Source organism: Pteropus vampyrus, unplaced genomic scaffold (genome assembly GCF_000151845.1).
Source record: "Pteropus vampyrus isolate Shadow unplaced genomic scaffold, Pvam_2.0 Scaffold12, whole genome shotgun sequence".
NCBI lineage: Eukaryota > Metazoa > Chordata > Mammalia > Chiroptera > Pteropodidae > Pteropus > Pteropus vampyrus.
In genome coordinates this window covers 799,792-814,995 of record NW_011888793.1, presented here as the reverse complement: position 1 = coordinate 814,995, position 15,204 = coordinate 799,792, and the positions used below count along the sequence as shown (strand labels likewise).

The 15,204-nt window shown below is 36.5% G+C and overlaps 2 protein-coding genes across 3 annotated transcripts in view; one reads left to right on the top strand and one right to left on the bottom strand.

The window, feature by feature from the left end:
* The window catches only part of DHX36 (DEAH-box helicase 36), a 51,675-nt gene extending 46,048 nt beyond the window's left edge, over positions 1 to 5,627 (top strand). Inside the window, exons 20-22 of the mRNA XM_023524013.1 lie at positions 1,000 to 1,120; positions 1,748 to 1,900; positions 2,288 to 5,627. Coding sequence (XP_023379781.1) covers positions 1,000 to 1,120; positions 1,748 to 1,900; positions 2,288 to 2,473 — 460 coding nt within the window. The 3' untranslated portion in view covers positions 2,474 to 5,627. The remainder of the gene's footprint in view (positions 1 to 999; positions 1,121 to 1,747; positions 1,901 to 2,287) is intronic.
* A 4,973-nt stretch (positions 5,628 to 10,600) lies between these two features.
* The window catches only part of ARHGEF26 (Rho guanine nucleotide exchange factor 26), a 133,289-nt gene continuing 128,685 nt past the window's right edge, over positions 10,601 to 15,204 (bottom strand). For both annotated transcript variants that reach the window (XM_011379226.2, XM_011379218.2), the window contains exons 13-15: positions 14,856 to 14,923; positions 13,413 to 13,517; positions 10,601 to 12,802 (exon numbers count right to left, since the gene is read on the bottom strand). In XM_011379226.2, coding sequence (XP_011377528.1) covers positions 12,660 to 12,802; positions 13,413 to 13,517; positions 14,856 to 14,923 — 316 coding nt within the window. In that variant the 3' untranslated portion in view covers positions 10,601 to 12,659. The remainder of the gene's footprint in view (positions 12,803 to 13,412; positions 13,518 to 14,855; positions 14,924 to 15,204) is intronic.

The window sequence follows — 15,204 nt, the reverse complement described above, 5'->3', positions numbered from 1 at the left end:
GAGTAGTTGCGACAGAGACCATAGGGCCCACAAAACCTAAAATGTTTTCTCTCTGGTCCCATACAGAAAAAGTCTACCAAACTCTGGTGCTCTAGTGATGTAGGGTTGCAAGATGGCATTGGTTAAATTTATTGTTCAGTGAGGAAAAATAATTTCTGATTTTATTCTGAATAACTCAAGACTGTGATAGAAGTATTATCGATTCCTAGAAGCACAAAAAGGATACTCTTAAAAACAAATAGGAAGGATTAATGGATTATCAGCTTTTATGTTGTCTAATTATCACTGATTACTTAAAACCAACAAACATCTCCCTGTTAAATGATACTAGTTAAAAACTCCTACAAATTGAGGTAAAAATTTTCTGACTATCAAATAAGAAAAGACCCCTAGGAATGAAGAGACTGAACTACAGCTGTGTCAGACTACAATTAAATTGTTCTACGTTGTCCTGTTTTGAAATGGAGGATTCGAGTGAACATGAGACCATTTAAAACATAGAGTAGGTTTTTAAAAATCAGTTGTAGCTAAATACCCTTCTAAACAAAATTCTTAATTTTTTATTTTATATTCATCTGGGTGCATAACTGAAATTTTTTTAATTGATCATTTCACAGTTATTCTGTAAATTGAGAGCTATGTGTTAGTATCATGATTGACAGTAAAGTGCATAGACTATTCTCTTGATCTGAATCACTTTGAAAGTATTTTAGCTATTTCATTCTTTGTCCTCTAGTGGTATAGTGTAAACCTAATTAAGGAATATTTTACCTAATATATCGAGTAATTATACCTTCAAGAAGAGGATGATTTATGAAGTATTCATATTTAGCTGATATTTTTCCATGTTTTATTAAAATAAAAATTTTCCTCAAATATAAATTCGTAAATGTAAATTGCAAAATTGAACTCATCTGTGGAGCTTTTTTAGATTCTAGAGTTGGTTTGGAATTTCCCAGATTTTTTTTTTTTTAAGTCTACATTTTAACTTTTTTAAAGGGTGAAGGTTTACACAAAATCCGATGGACTAGTTGCTATTCATCCTAAATCCGTTAACGTGGAGCAAACAGAGTTTCACTACAACTGGCTTATCTATCACCTGAAGATGAGAACAAGTAGTGTAAGTCAATATTCAAAGTGATCATGGATCTGAATATCAGTCGTATATTTTTATAATTGTATAGTTATTAAAACAAAATTTGCTCTCTTTAAACATTTTTTTCTGACATGAATTATAACTTCCTTAAGCTAATAACCTATACTTTTAATTTGCAGGTCTGTCATATTTGATTTTTGTATTTTAATTAATTGGTAGTTATTTGATTTGCTTAATTTTTCTTCAGCGCCTGCTTTCAAGAAATACTGGCTTTTTTTGTTATATAGGAGTTTATACTGTACAAAGAATTTTGTTGGCTATATGGTTATATACCTTATAAGTATTAGTCAGAATGTTGTTTATATATAGATGGAATAATTTCAGCTATATTAGTGTTTTGATATTATCACTCAAAATATTTAAAGACTAATACTATTTGACTTGAAACAAAAATAAAAAACTGTCCTCTGAATTAATGAAGAATATCTCATTTAAAATATTTCTTCAAAATTAGTCTATAGTAACACTAATATGATAATACCTATTGTAAAAGGATTGATACTTATAGATTGATACTGGCGCTATTATTGAATTAATGTGGCAGTAATTCAGTCTCCTCACTGTGTTCATTTGTTTTAATTCTCATTCTAGATATACTTGTATGACTGCACAGAAGTTTCCCCATACTGTCTCTTGTTCTTTGGAGGTGACATTTCCATCCAGAAGGATAACGATCAGGAAACTATTGCCGTAGATGAATGGATTGTCTTTCAGTCTCCAGCAAGAATTGCCCATCTTGTTAAGGTGACTGTCTTTACATGATTGTCTTTGAATCTGCCTGCAACTTAGTATGTGGTCTTCTGAGTTTGTTCCAGGTATTAAATATCGTATAGTAAATGTTTCTTAATATATTTCAGCAGAGCAAATAGTGTTGAGAAATTGATGCATTGCTTTTCCAAATTGTTTTTTGAGGTAGTGACCAGCCATTGTAAATGTCTTGAGTATGATGGAAATTTGAATTTTCTAATTTTACAGTGCTTAAGATGGCTACTTATTAGTTGCTCACTAAATATTTGTCTTTTGTATAATAGCTTATGAAGTTCCTTATATCTGCTAAAGTCACTTTTATTTATTAAATTGTATGGTGGTACCTCTGCCTTTGTTGAACTTGTGTAATTTTTCCAACCTTAGGAATTAAGAAAGGAACTAGATATTCTTCTGCAAGAGAAGATCGAGAGTCCCCACCCTGTAGACTGGAAGGACACAAAATCCAGAGACTGTGCCGTACTCTCAGCTATTATAGACTTGATCAAAACACAGGAGAAAGCGACTCCCAGGAACCTCCCGCCACGATTCCAGGATGGGTATTACAGTTGACAGCTTTCCATCGTGGTCTGAAAAGCCAATCCGACGGCCATTTTCCATTATAGTTTAATTTTGGACTAGATGCCAAACTCTGGAATATGAATAATTTCCAAGTGTAAGGTAGAAAACATCAGTAGGCAGTAAGACTTACTGTGCACGAGTTAACGATGTTATCTGTAGCACTTATAAATATACCATAAAAAACAATATGTTCTCTGATCACATACTTTTTTGTGGTCATGTCCACACTTAGGGAGTACTTGAGAAATTCCTTCGTTACAAAAAAAAAAATTGATCTTTCTGCTTAATTACTGAGTATAGAACCAATAAAACAGAATGGTTAGCCAAAGAACATTGTCAAGTAGAAATCTGAAAACAGCCATGTTTTTCAGATAAATGAAACATCTATCAGAAGTTCATTTGTTGTAATAAAACCCAGTATTTAATAAAATGTACAGTATGTAAAGCTCAGCTAACTTTTTGGCTTGGTTTCTACATCTCCACCTCTCTTGGTTTGATGTTTTTTATCTTTTTAGAATATATTTGTACTCCTTTTACATCACCTCGTGCAGCATAATGTAGCAGTTGAGAGCATGAGTTTGGAGCCTGACTACCTAAGTTCAAATATGTTTTATATATGTAAAGGATATAGACTAGTGGCTGGCACGTAAAGCGTACTCTCTAAATCTTAGTTATTATTTGTCCCTGAAAAATTTTTTGACAACCACTTATATTACACTTTTTCCCCATACTGTGGTGCTATTTTATTCTCTTGGCCAATGGAAGTTTGTGTGTTATGTACTGTGTGTTGTTTTAAGCCCTGGCCAGTTGTGACAGATACTGTCGGTTACTATCCATCAGCTGTCTGGTCCTTCCCTCTTCGCTTGCTTGTTCAAGTACCCTGTGCAGTCTTGTGCCCAAGGATGTTGTGCCCTGCAGTCTAATTCCTCTTGTAAGTAACTGATCAGCCATGAATGTGTGAACCTGTCCTGGCCATTGGCAACTGAGATCTGCAAGGGGCATCTGAGAATGAGTTTCCTCACCCACAGACTTAGAGGAGGAAATCCTGCTTCCTTCTTTGGAGATTGTCTTATCTGAATCTGGCACTCAACTGCTACAGCCATTTTATGGTCAGAAGGTTGCCTCAGTGGGAAGGAGAAAACCATCAGAGAGTCCTTGATCATGCTAGTGAGCTGCTGAATTACTCAACTCAAACTGCCTCACCTCCCCACCAGTGACTTATTTTGATATGATAAACCTTTCATTGTTTTAGCCACTTTTAGTAGGGTCTTTTGTGTAACTTGGAAGGAAGCATATTAGCTGAAACACATTTATCATTGAGCATCCTTTGCTGAGGCCTCTTTCTACCATTTATTTTGTGATCTTAGAGTTTGACCTGTATGTCTGACAAAATGTGTAAAAGTGGTAGTACTGGACATAGTGCAAAAAGAAACAGGAAGAGCATTCTGCTGCACCCTAAAAACTATGTATATTTTATTGTGCCTTCCAATAAGTGCAAAGAAACCAAAGGAAAAGAATATCGTACAATGACTGGATTTACTGATAATGCTATGATGATCTGTTAACAGCACTGGTTCAGGTACTGCTTAATTTCTGGGACTATATGTCAACCTATCATTGTCTTCCAAGATTTTGATTGTACTGTGTGTCTTAAGTCCATTCTCTTAGCTAGACTCCCAGCAGTGACCTGTCTCACTGAATTCTTGCATTGAGTCGTATCACAACATTGTAGCATATTTTATCCCTTAATTCAAGGTGACCGCGAGGTCCTATTTGTTCTAAAGAGCATGACTTTCATGACTTTTTTTTTTTTTTCTTTTATTATAGAGTCAGTTGGCCAAAATGGCCTTGGCAGAAAGCATTTTTAAAAATATGTAAAAATGGATTACTAGTTAATTGGTTCCATGTTTGCAAACCAATATTTAGTCTCTATATAAATGGGGAAATGTTCTTGAAGAGTTGTTTAATAGAAGAACTAGTCAAAGAGGTGAAGTATTTATTGTCACTCCCAATTTATGTCTCCTCTACAGCTGATCAGGATGGGAATTTTAATTGAAGGTGCTATTTATGTTCTCTCTCTTTTGTTTACAAAATAGGGTGTTATTGAGTTGAAAATGTATTCCAGGTCTGGGAACTATTTGTCATTTAGTAGTTTTAAAGAATAAGACATTAAATTAAGAAAAACGATTTGCCTCACCATCCTGAGTAATAGTGAGGATATTAAAGGATACTTGAATAAATAACCTTGAAACAGAAACTTATGGGGGAAAAAAAAACAAAAGAAGTAAAGAAATCACTGAATGATCTTTAAGATGTCTTGGAAACATGAGTCCATATGACTCCTTCCTAATTCTTTAAGTAGGAGATATCTTTATACCAATTATTACAAGTGATTTACTGCATTTTTAAAACAAAGTTCACCCTAAAAGTTAGAAGTTACAGAAAAGCTTCAGAAAGAATTTATTTTAGTACCCTCTTACTGAAAGTAAATGGTAATTTCCTTTCCACTTTTTAGCTCTGAGTTTGTGTATATTTATTTTTATGAAATTGTGATCATGTGGTATAATCATATTTATAACATGCTAGTTGTTTTTAAATACATTTTTATTTTAAAATACATCCTCATTGTAGAATATTTAGAAATATCATTGTAGAATATTTAAAAAAAAGCATGTTACCCCTTTTGATATATTTCCATACTCTTTAACATTTAAGGTATTACTGTATATAATAAAATTAGCCAATTTGAGTGTATAATTCTGTGAATTTTGTCAAATGTATAAAGTCATGTAATTGCTACCACTAGAATTTTGATATAAAACATCCCCACCACCTGAAAATTTCTCATTTCCCTTTTTAGTCAGTCCGCAGCTCCCACTCTGTCCACTGGCAACCAGATCTGCTTTTGGTCATCATTGCCATTACTAGAATTTCAAATAAATGTTACCATATGTAATCTTCTGGCTTTCCCAGAAGAACATAGTGCTTTTGAGACATTTATGTTGTTGCATGTATCGGTAGTTCCTTTTTTATTGTTTAGTAGTAGTGCACTGTGTGGTTGTACCAGTTTGTTTATACATTCAGCAGTTGATGGACCTTTGAGTTTGCTATTATAAATAAAGCTGCTATGAACATGTGTATACAAGTCTGTGTGTCAATATATTTTCATTTCTCATGGGTAAATACCTGTGATCAGGACTGTTGTGTCATATGGTAAGTGCGTTTATAAGAAACTGCCGAACTGATTTCCGAAGTGGGTGTACCATTTTACACACCCACCAGCAATATGTGATGATTCAAATACTTGCCAGTATTAGTATTTTTAGTAATTTGTTGTTGCTTTGGTTTTTAGCTTTTAGTGGATGTGGAATCAGCTCTGTGGTTTTATTTTCTATTTCTATAATGATTAGTGATGAACATTTCATGTGCTTTTGTGCTGTCTTCCTTAGTTTTCTTATATTCTTCTATATGTCTTTTGATTTTCCACTTCATACATTAAGTAACAGGGGGTGTTAGGGATATAGCTGACCAGGAAGAGGGAGGAGGATTCTTTATGGATTTTAGAGATGCAGAAAATTTCATTGACATTGAAAATGGCAACATGTTCCTTCCACTCTTCAATTGGTTGGTAGATGTTGAGCTAAGCCACTGTTAGTCAAGTGCCAGAAGAGAATAGCACGCAGTTTTAGGAGACTGTGATGTCAAGTGGTTGTATATTCACCATGAGGTCAAGGATAGGGCATGAGACATTTCCTGATGTGGGAAAGGCATGGGAGCTGAAGGAACATGTGATGTGGAAGCACCACAGAGCCAGCCTTTAACTGTAGATGATGGAATCCCACCCATCCCAAGTGAGTTAGGGCACTTCTTTTAAATAGTGACAACCCTTTTTCTAGTTCATAGTTTTGATTTTTAATGGTCTGAAGTGAACTCTTTATTTTCAAGAAGAAGACATCTATTTCTGAGTCTGCAGAGTATATTATGTTACTTTCACACAATGAAGGCAACTTGGTGGAAATAAAATTCATTTTAGCAAAGCTTTCATCCTTGGTGATTTCTCTTTTTCTAGGCCTTTTAGCTGTACACCTTTTAGGTATTTCTGTGCTTCTGCCATAGGCTTCCATTCAACTCATTTTATTTTAACAGGTATTTCGTTAAATTATTTGATTATTTTTCATTGTTCTTGGAAGCTAATTTTTTATTTTAAGGCAAAGATGGTCGAACATTTTTGTGGAGTCTGGAATAAGAATACAAATGGAGGCCAACATACCAGAAGTCTAAATATTTTTAAATTTTAAATCAGTTCAGCAAACGTGGATGAAATATGTTCTACCCTGACACATTCAGAATGACAAAATAAATGGCATAAAACTATGTTTTTTTCTGCAAGTGAAGGCCAGCAAAATATCGAAGATGACTTCTGGCTCTAGTTTGCTGAGAGTTTTCCGAAGTATTTTTGTAAACATGCTTTTTGCATCGATTGATATAACCATTTTTTTTTCTTCCTAAACCTGTTAAAATAGTGGATTGATTTATTTTCAAACATTGGACCAGTCTTACATTCTTGGAATAAACCCCACTTGTTTGCAGTATGTAATTATTTATATATATATTCCTGGATGTGATTACATATTGCTGGATATATTTTAAGATTTTTGTTCCTGTTTATGAGGGATACAAATCTATAGTTTTCTTTCTGTGAGACAATGCTGGCCTCATAAAATGAATTGGGAACTGTTGCCTCTCTTTTCTGGTTTCTGGAAGACATTGTATAAAATTGGTGTTAATTCTTTAAATGTTCAGAAGACTTCAGTGAAACCATCTGCACCTGGTTATTTCTTTTTCAGAAGTTTTTAAATTAAGAATTAGTTACAAGAATATTTAGGGTTTTGGTAGTTTGTAGTTTTCAATGAATTGGCCCATTTTGTCGTAAGTTGTTGAATATTCAAGCTTTGGCCATTATGAATAAAACTGCTATAAATATTTGTGAGCAGATCTTCGTGGGGACATAGTTTTCAACTTATTTGAGTAAATACCAGGCAGTGTGATTGCCGCATCATATGGTAAGCATTTAAGCATTTAGTCCTGTAAGAAACTGCCAAACTGTCCTCCCACTGGCTTTTGCATTCCTATTGGCAATGAATATGAGTCTCTGTTCCACATCCTCACCGGTATTTGGTGTTGTCAGGGGGTTGGATTTTAGCCATTCTAATAGTATATTGGTAATATCATTGTTTTAATGTTCAGTTCCTTAATGATGTATGATCTTGAGCATGTTTTTACATGCTATTTGCCATCTGTATATCTATGGTCAGTTTTCCACAACTTTGCCCATTTTTAAATTGGATTGTTTCCTAATTGTTGTTTTAAAAGTTCTTTTGTATATTTTGTATGACAATCCTTTATCATATGTTTTGCAAGATTTCCTCCTCTCTGTGGATCGTCTTTTCATTCTCTTTTTTAATGAAGTTCAGCTTACCAATTTTTTTCTCTCATTGATCACGCTTTTGGTGATATCATCTCCAAACCCAAGATCACTTATATTTTCTCCTACTTTATCTTCTAGTTTTATAGTTTTTCATTTTGCATTTAGGTCCAAAATTCCAAATAGATATTTCTTTTATTATTTTTGTTATTGATTTCTACACTATGTTGTAATCAAGAGAAATCACTGTACAACTTCAAGCCTTTAAAATTTGTTGAAACTTTTAGTACCCAGGAAATTTTGTGAATATTCTATGTGTGCTTAAAAAAAATGTATGCTGAAATTGTTGCAGTGCCCTATATATGGCTATTACGTTGCTATTCAAATCTACTTTCATTGATTTTTATCTACTTCTGCACTTTTATTTTTTTATCTGTTTTTCCTATCAAGTGAGATGTGTATGTTAAAGTCTCATGATTTGGGATTTATTTCATATTTCTGCCAATTTTTGCTTTATGTATATTGATCGTATTATTGGGAGAATATATATTTAAAATTGTTATATCTTTCTGGTTAAATGAACCTTTCATCATTATGTAGGCTTACTATCCTTAGTCATATCTTCTATCTGAAAGACAATTTTATCTTATATTGACATAACTACGTGTTGTGAATGTTGTGATGGCCCAGGTCTTCTGCCAGAACTGATGGACTTATTCCCTGAGTTGCCGGAAGTGCTACCAGATGACAGCCTTCACCATTCAGCCCTCTACAGGAAATTGTCCTCAGCTGAAGGGAGTCACCTTTCCCAAGGCCATTTCCTCTTTCCGGGAATCCATATCCTGTGACTGGTCAGAGCAGGGTTATAAAGGCTAAAGCTCCCTCTCCCTTCTCCTCTGGGACTCCAATTAAACTTTTGCATTCTCCATATCTCTTCTCTCCATGCTTCCTTGTAGGTTTCTTCTAGCCTCTCAAGTAGTTCACCAATATCTCTTTTAACAATTTAATCTGCTGTTAACCTAGTTTCATCATTTCTAGTTTTTTTCTGTCACTTCTTGTAGTTGTTCTATATTGCATTTTAAAGTTTAGCCATATCTCTATAAACATAGCTATTATTATTATTATTATTATTTTGCCTTTAATGATTTCAGTATCTTTAGTCCCTGTGAGTGTATCAATTTTTTCTGTGTCATGATGCTGTGTTTCAGAGTATTTTTTAGTGAACCTTTCATTTGAGAACTTGTTTTTGGAAGTAATTGAGAACTAAGATGATGCTAGATTCCTCCAGAATGAGGTTTTGTTTCCTTCTGTCAGGACTTTAGTATTCTAGAAGTCCAAAGAGTGAAGCTGGAGGTCTTCCAGATTTACATACTCACTCCAGAGTAAGCTCTCTGGGGACTCAATGCACAACAAGGGAGATGAAGGTAAGCACTAAATTCCGACCTGTATTTATCACTGCAAGTCCACCAGGTACTTCTGCCTCTCTGCTGCTTTCCAAAGTCCAGGGAAGAGGCACCAATGCTTTGGGATAGAGGATGGAGCAAAGAGAGGGACACATCTACTACTTCCAGGGATGGTACTCTTCCATCCACTAGCTTGAGAGCGAAAATCCAACAGAGGCGCCTTTGATCAGTGTGTCCTCTCACGTGGCTGTACTTTAGTTGCAAGAGATGCTAGGAAACTTGAAATATCTAGCATTTTAAGGTTTTACAGTGGGTAGAATTCTAAGATGACGCCATGATCTCTGTTCCTTTGATATTACATCTGTGATTATGTTCCGTTGCATGACAAAAGAATTTTGCAGGTCTAATAGAGGTCCCAAACTAGCTGATTTTGAGTTAATCATTAGGGAGATTATCCTGTAGGTCTAATATATTAGTTCTTTAAAAGCAGAGATTTCTTTTCTCCCCAGCTGGTAGCATAAGATGGGAGTCAGCGAGATTCCACGTGTGAGACAGATTCAACGTGCCACTGCTGCCTTAAAGATGGAAGATGCCACATGGTGAGGAATATGAACAGTTACTAGAAGCTGTGAGTACCATCCCTCACTCCCACTGGCAGCCAGCAAAGAAACAGGGATCTCAGTCTTATAATAACAAGGAATTAAATTCTGTGAATAACAAGCATGAGCTTGAGAGAAGACATCAAGCTCCAGCTGAGAAAGCAGCCAACAACACTTACAGTCTGTGAGACTCTAAGCAGAAAACCCAGCCATGCCATCCTGGACTTCTAACTACAGAACTGCGAGATAACAGATGAGTGTTGTTTAATGGAAAAAGAACACCAATATAGAAGAAACCATTCTTTGCCTTCCACCAAGATTCACAAGGTGGTGAAGTTTCACAAACACAAAGGTTCAGATATTGGGTGGCCAAAATGATCAATAAGACATGCTCCAGGGGTCAGCAGCAGTTAGGGAACTATGAATTATTTAGGAAGCTATTCAGTCGTGCAGTTTTGTGGAAACTATGAGAAAAAAAACAGCATGGCCCAGATCTTAAATGATCTTAAAAATGCTCCAGCCTTCTGGGGCAGCTGACGCCAACATGTATCCAAAGAGGAAAGATTAGTCCCCGTCAACGTTAGCTACAGATACCTTTCGAGTAGAACTCCGATTTGGCCAAGAAGTCAGCAAACTGTATACTTAAATGCATGCAGCCTACGACAAATTAAATCACATCAGCACAAAAGAACAAGTATGTACAAAACCTTTATAAATTCACATATTTCACAAAAAGTGTACTAGCAGTCTCTATTCATGGGGACAAAAATGAATATTTTTCTCCACAGGTCACTGAATGAAATCATGGTACAATTCAGAGAAGCTATTCACAGAAACTAAACTAGGTTGGAAAACAATACTGTGGTATGGAAAAAGGACAATTCATGATTAAACTTAAAACATTGTGAATGTGTTAAATAACTGCCATAAAACAACACTTTGCCTAGTAACAGGATTAACCTGCTCACTAAATAAGGCTTTGCTTTATAAGATGCGGAGACTTCCAAAACTGTTTAACATCTCTGCTTATAAATTAATTCACAGGATTTGTATGGCTGCTTTTTAACTCCAATTGGGTATTAGCAAAAATAGTACAAAATGACCCCTTTGCAAAGCAACAAATTTACCTTCCTTTCTAAATAAAAAACATCACATTAGATTGAATTTCAACTTGTTAGCCTCTCCTCCAAAAAGTTTGTGGCATTAAAGAGGAGACAGACTTGTTTTACCAATCCCGAGACATTCTCCCTGTGGCTCACTGCTATTACTTCATTGACGGACTGGCCCAGACCTTAGGGAACTGAGGGCCTGGCATGTATTTTACACCCAAAAATGGATGCAGAGAGAAAAAGCCATCCAGAGGTGAGAAGGCCCTCCCTGGCTCACCGAAGTGGTAGAGCGCGGGGCATATAAGCCAAGTATACTTACCTCTGCACTGGGCTACTGCAACTTTATTCACAATTTAGTAACCAGTCAGCAGACAGTATCTGGGACATGGCACACATTGATCTGAGTCCTTGCATAATGTATCCTTTGCCAGGTTTTATCTCTTTGTGGAAGAGAATAGAGAGGGAACATAGCTGCCAGTAAAAATCACTTCTGCCCTCTCAGTGTTCCAAACCAGCAATTCCCTCTTTACGAAACGTTGCTTTTAACATGACATCTCTGTCTCCTTGAACCAGAGGAAGAAATAAAGTTCTGCAGACACCTGCAGTAAAGAGAGACTCCAAACCCAGCAAGCGAGGCCTTCAGTGCAAATAAAAGGGGTTCCCAAAATGTTATGTTTCAATTAAGTACCGTGCTGGCTTCTTGATACCTTTTAAGGTCTAATTGTCTTTTCCTTGAAATAGTTTTTTTTTTTTTACTATTTCTAGAAGTAGTAGTAAAAAAAAAAAAAAAAAAAGCATTATTGAAGGCAAAGCAGCCCCACGTCAGCTTCTCAACTCATTTTGGATGGATTATTTTTAAAGGTAAGACCCCTGTCTTATATTCAAGATTTTCTCACACATGTGAACCATCTAAGTTCTATGTTGTTAGAGCAGCTTAAGTTTCATTTGGCTATACTTATCTAAGACCAATATTGGGTGAGATGGATTTTTTTTTTTTTTTTATCTTTAAGGTAAGGCTTCTTACTTTCCCTTTTAATGAGAAAAGAGGTGGCAAAAATTCAAGTGTCAATTTCCCGTTTCTGGGAAGAGGTTTAGAAAAACTTAGCTCACTTCTAGAATTCTACCAGTTCTTTTTGAAGTCAACATAACATTATAATCAGATCTAAAATACAAGAGGTGAAACAAAAAATATTTACAAAACTGGGCATTTCTTAAAGATATAAAATCTTGCTAATACTAAGAGACCCAGATATGGGAGATGTTTAAAAAAGGATAGCATGTTCTTGGTTGCATGAAGATAGAGAAAATCAGGATACAACATCCATTATACCTTTTTCTAATGCCAGAAAAGGTGCAAATAGTAGGAGCTGAGGCCACCTGATCCCTGAAGTGAACTGCCCAGCTATTCTGTTTCTCTAGAGGTTTGCAAGAGGGTCATGTACAAACTGAGCTGCTTGACTAACTGTATCCAGTCGTTGTTCTCCTGAGAGAGCATAACCACCTGGGGCAAGCTTAAAGGCAAGTGTTTTCATTCTTTTAATTAAATAGGCTGTGTTAAATTAACAAGAAAACCAGCCCAGAACCAACCAGCCCACCATGATGAAGTGCAAGTCTCGCAGTAACGAAAGGCCATCAGAGTGGCTACACGTTGGTCTCCAGTCCTAGCAAACGTCCCATTCTCTCCACATTCTTATCAATTGTAGCTTGACATGTTATCTCCTTGGCACATTCCATAGGAAACCAGCCCCTTTCTCCATCTCGCAGTCTTTCTCCTTCATACCAGCCTGCAAGGAAAGACAGAGCCCTCGTGAAGCATCTGGATGACTCTTGACTGTGCGCGGCTCCAAGGAAGATGTTGGGTACCAAAGATGATAAAAGGTGAGGAGAGAGGTGGAACAGAAGGAAAGGTTTCGAGGGGGGAATGAAGGGCATACCAGGGGCAGAGCATGATCAGAAACCCTGAAGTGAGGCAGCTGAGAGTATGTGAGCTTGGGCTGAGCTCTGGAGGGCGACGCTTTGGGTAGGGAAAGCAGGGATATGTGTACACACACACACATGTAATTTTATATATAAATATACATATATATTTTTAAAATATATATACATATTTATTGTTTTTGTAAGGAAGGAAGGAAGAACCTCTGGAGATGAAAACAAGATCACTAGGGGACTGGGAAGGAAGGAAAACTTTTCATGGGTCCTTTCGGAATAACAAACCATGTGACTACATCCCCATTCGAAAACATGTAAAAGCAATAAAGTGTAGATAAAGGACAGGCAAGTGCATATGAGAAAACCTATGTGGAATATGAGCATTAACAAGAAGGAGACTCCTTGGTTCTTCGTACCCTCAATGCTGGACCATCAGCGACCCGTAAGAACACTTCCACTCACCATCACTGACCCGCTGATAAATGAGGACCACATCTGCCACCTGCAGGGAGAGTTCATCTGGCTGCTTGGCAGTAAACGATCTAATGATTTCCACCTGGGTTAGTGCTGCGAAGGCAAGGGGACATATTGAGCTTTCAGGAGCAGAAGAAAAACAAAACAGGTACAAATCGATAAGTGTATATTTACTCAGTCTTTCTGTGCAATTCAGGGCTGGCATTGATAGAAACAAGTCAGGCTTCTATCAAGAAGAAGAAAATCTTTTCCAAGAACTCCCTTATTTAGCTAAGAGCTTTAGAATTTTAGAAGCTCTGAACAGAGAGGCCTTTTATAACATATGAATCCTGTCAATAATAGCCTTGACAAGGAGTCATTAGTCATGTCACTTAATGAAGCAGAAAACAGCTACTGTGCACTGGGAAACTGAGACAAGACAGGGTAGGTAATGTGCCAAGGGCATAAAACTGATGGTAAAATCTGCAATATGTCCCATTCTCCAGTCTCCCAGCCGGGGTGCTTCCCCGGTCCATCAGAAGCAGCACATGGAAGCTGCCAAAGAAATTTAGAAATAAAAAGATCTCTCGCCAAATGTTAGAAAACCTTTTAGAGTTTCTCCAAAGTGCTAAATCATAATAAAACAATTAACTTGGTACAGACTGACATGACTTCTTACTTAATTTGTTTGTTAATATAAAACTTGATTCGTATGATCACTTCAGCTCTGACTCTAAGCTTAAAGCTATGATTGTTGAGCGCTCCAGGATAAACAGTTTTGCTGTCTTAATTCTTTGGATTTGTCCTTCCAGCTAGAATCATCCAGAGAAGCATATCATCCAAGTTAAGGTGCTAAAGAATAAGCACACGATGCCACCCTGTACCATACCAGTTCCTAGTTCTCCAGAGAAATGAAATACATGTTGTTAGTGTTATTATTTTAATAATAAAGGTCAAAAGCAATAGTAAAGTAACTTTCATTAAAGTTAAAAATACATTTCAGCTTAGATTCAGACTGTCGGTATGGAGAAGGCTTAAACATGCTGCAACTGATGACCATTAACCTCACTTAAAAACTTAAGAGCTTTACAATTCAAGCAGAGCTTTCGATGTATATTATTTAACTTCATCCTCACGGTAACCCTGTGTTGCATATAATGAGGCACCTGACTTACAGAAGGTTAACACGTTCAGGAAGGATGTGCAACAGTTTACCACATTTATACAACAAAAGAGAACTGCACCTTGAATTTGAATTCAAACCCTTTGAATTCCAAAACAGGGATCACCCAGTTCTGTCTGATGCAGGGCAGCAGGAAGGAAACCCTGGGGGAAACTTATAAAGCAGCTAGTAGTTTTGTGGTGGTTAGACGTTAATACCGCAACGTCCAGCAGGGGGCAGAGCCCCTCCATGTTCTACGTTCCAGAGCAGACAGCCCTGGAGGTACTTACAGGTCCGGTCAGGAGGCTGCTTCCCGCTACTGTGTCCCAGGGCGGTTATCCAGCGGGCTCGATCACTCCTAAAACACAGAGTATAATCCAGTTGAGAGGTTCAAGGTGTTTAGACACAGAATGAAGTATGTTCTAGAATGCAAGAGCCATTCCCCCAAAACAGAGAAGACATTCTCTATAGGAGTATGGCGCTTGTGTTCAAAACAAAGGTAAAGGTTTAAAACTGATAATCTAGGAAATCTAAAATAGGCCGAAAACTAGTCACTGTCAAAAGATTCTGAATGAATCTGGCTAGTTATGAAGTGGAACTTCTCACATGACGGTTTAACATTTAAAAAAGAGCTAATCA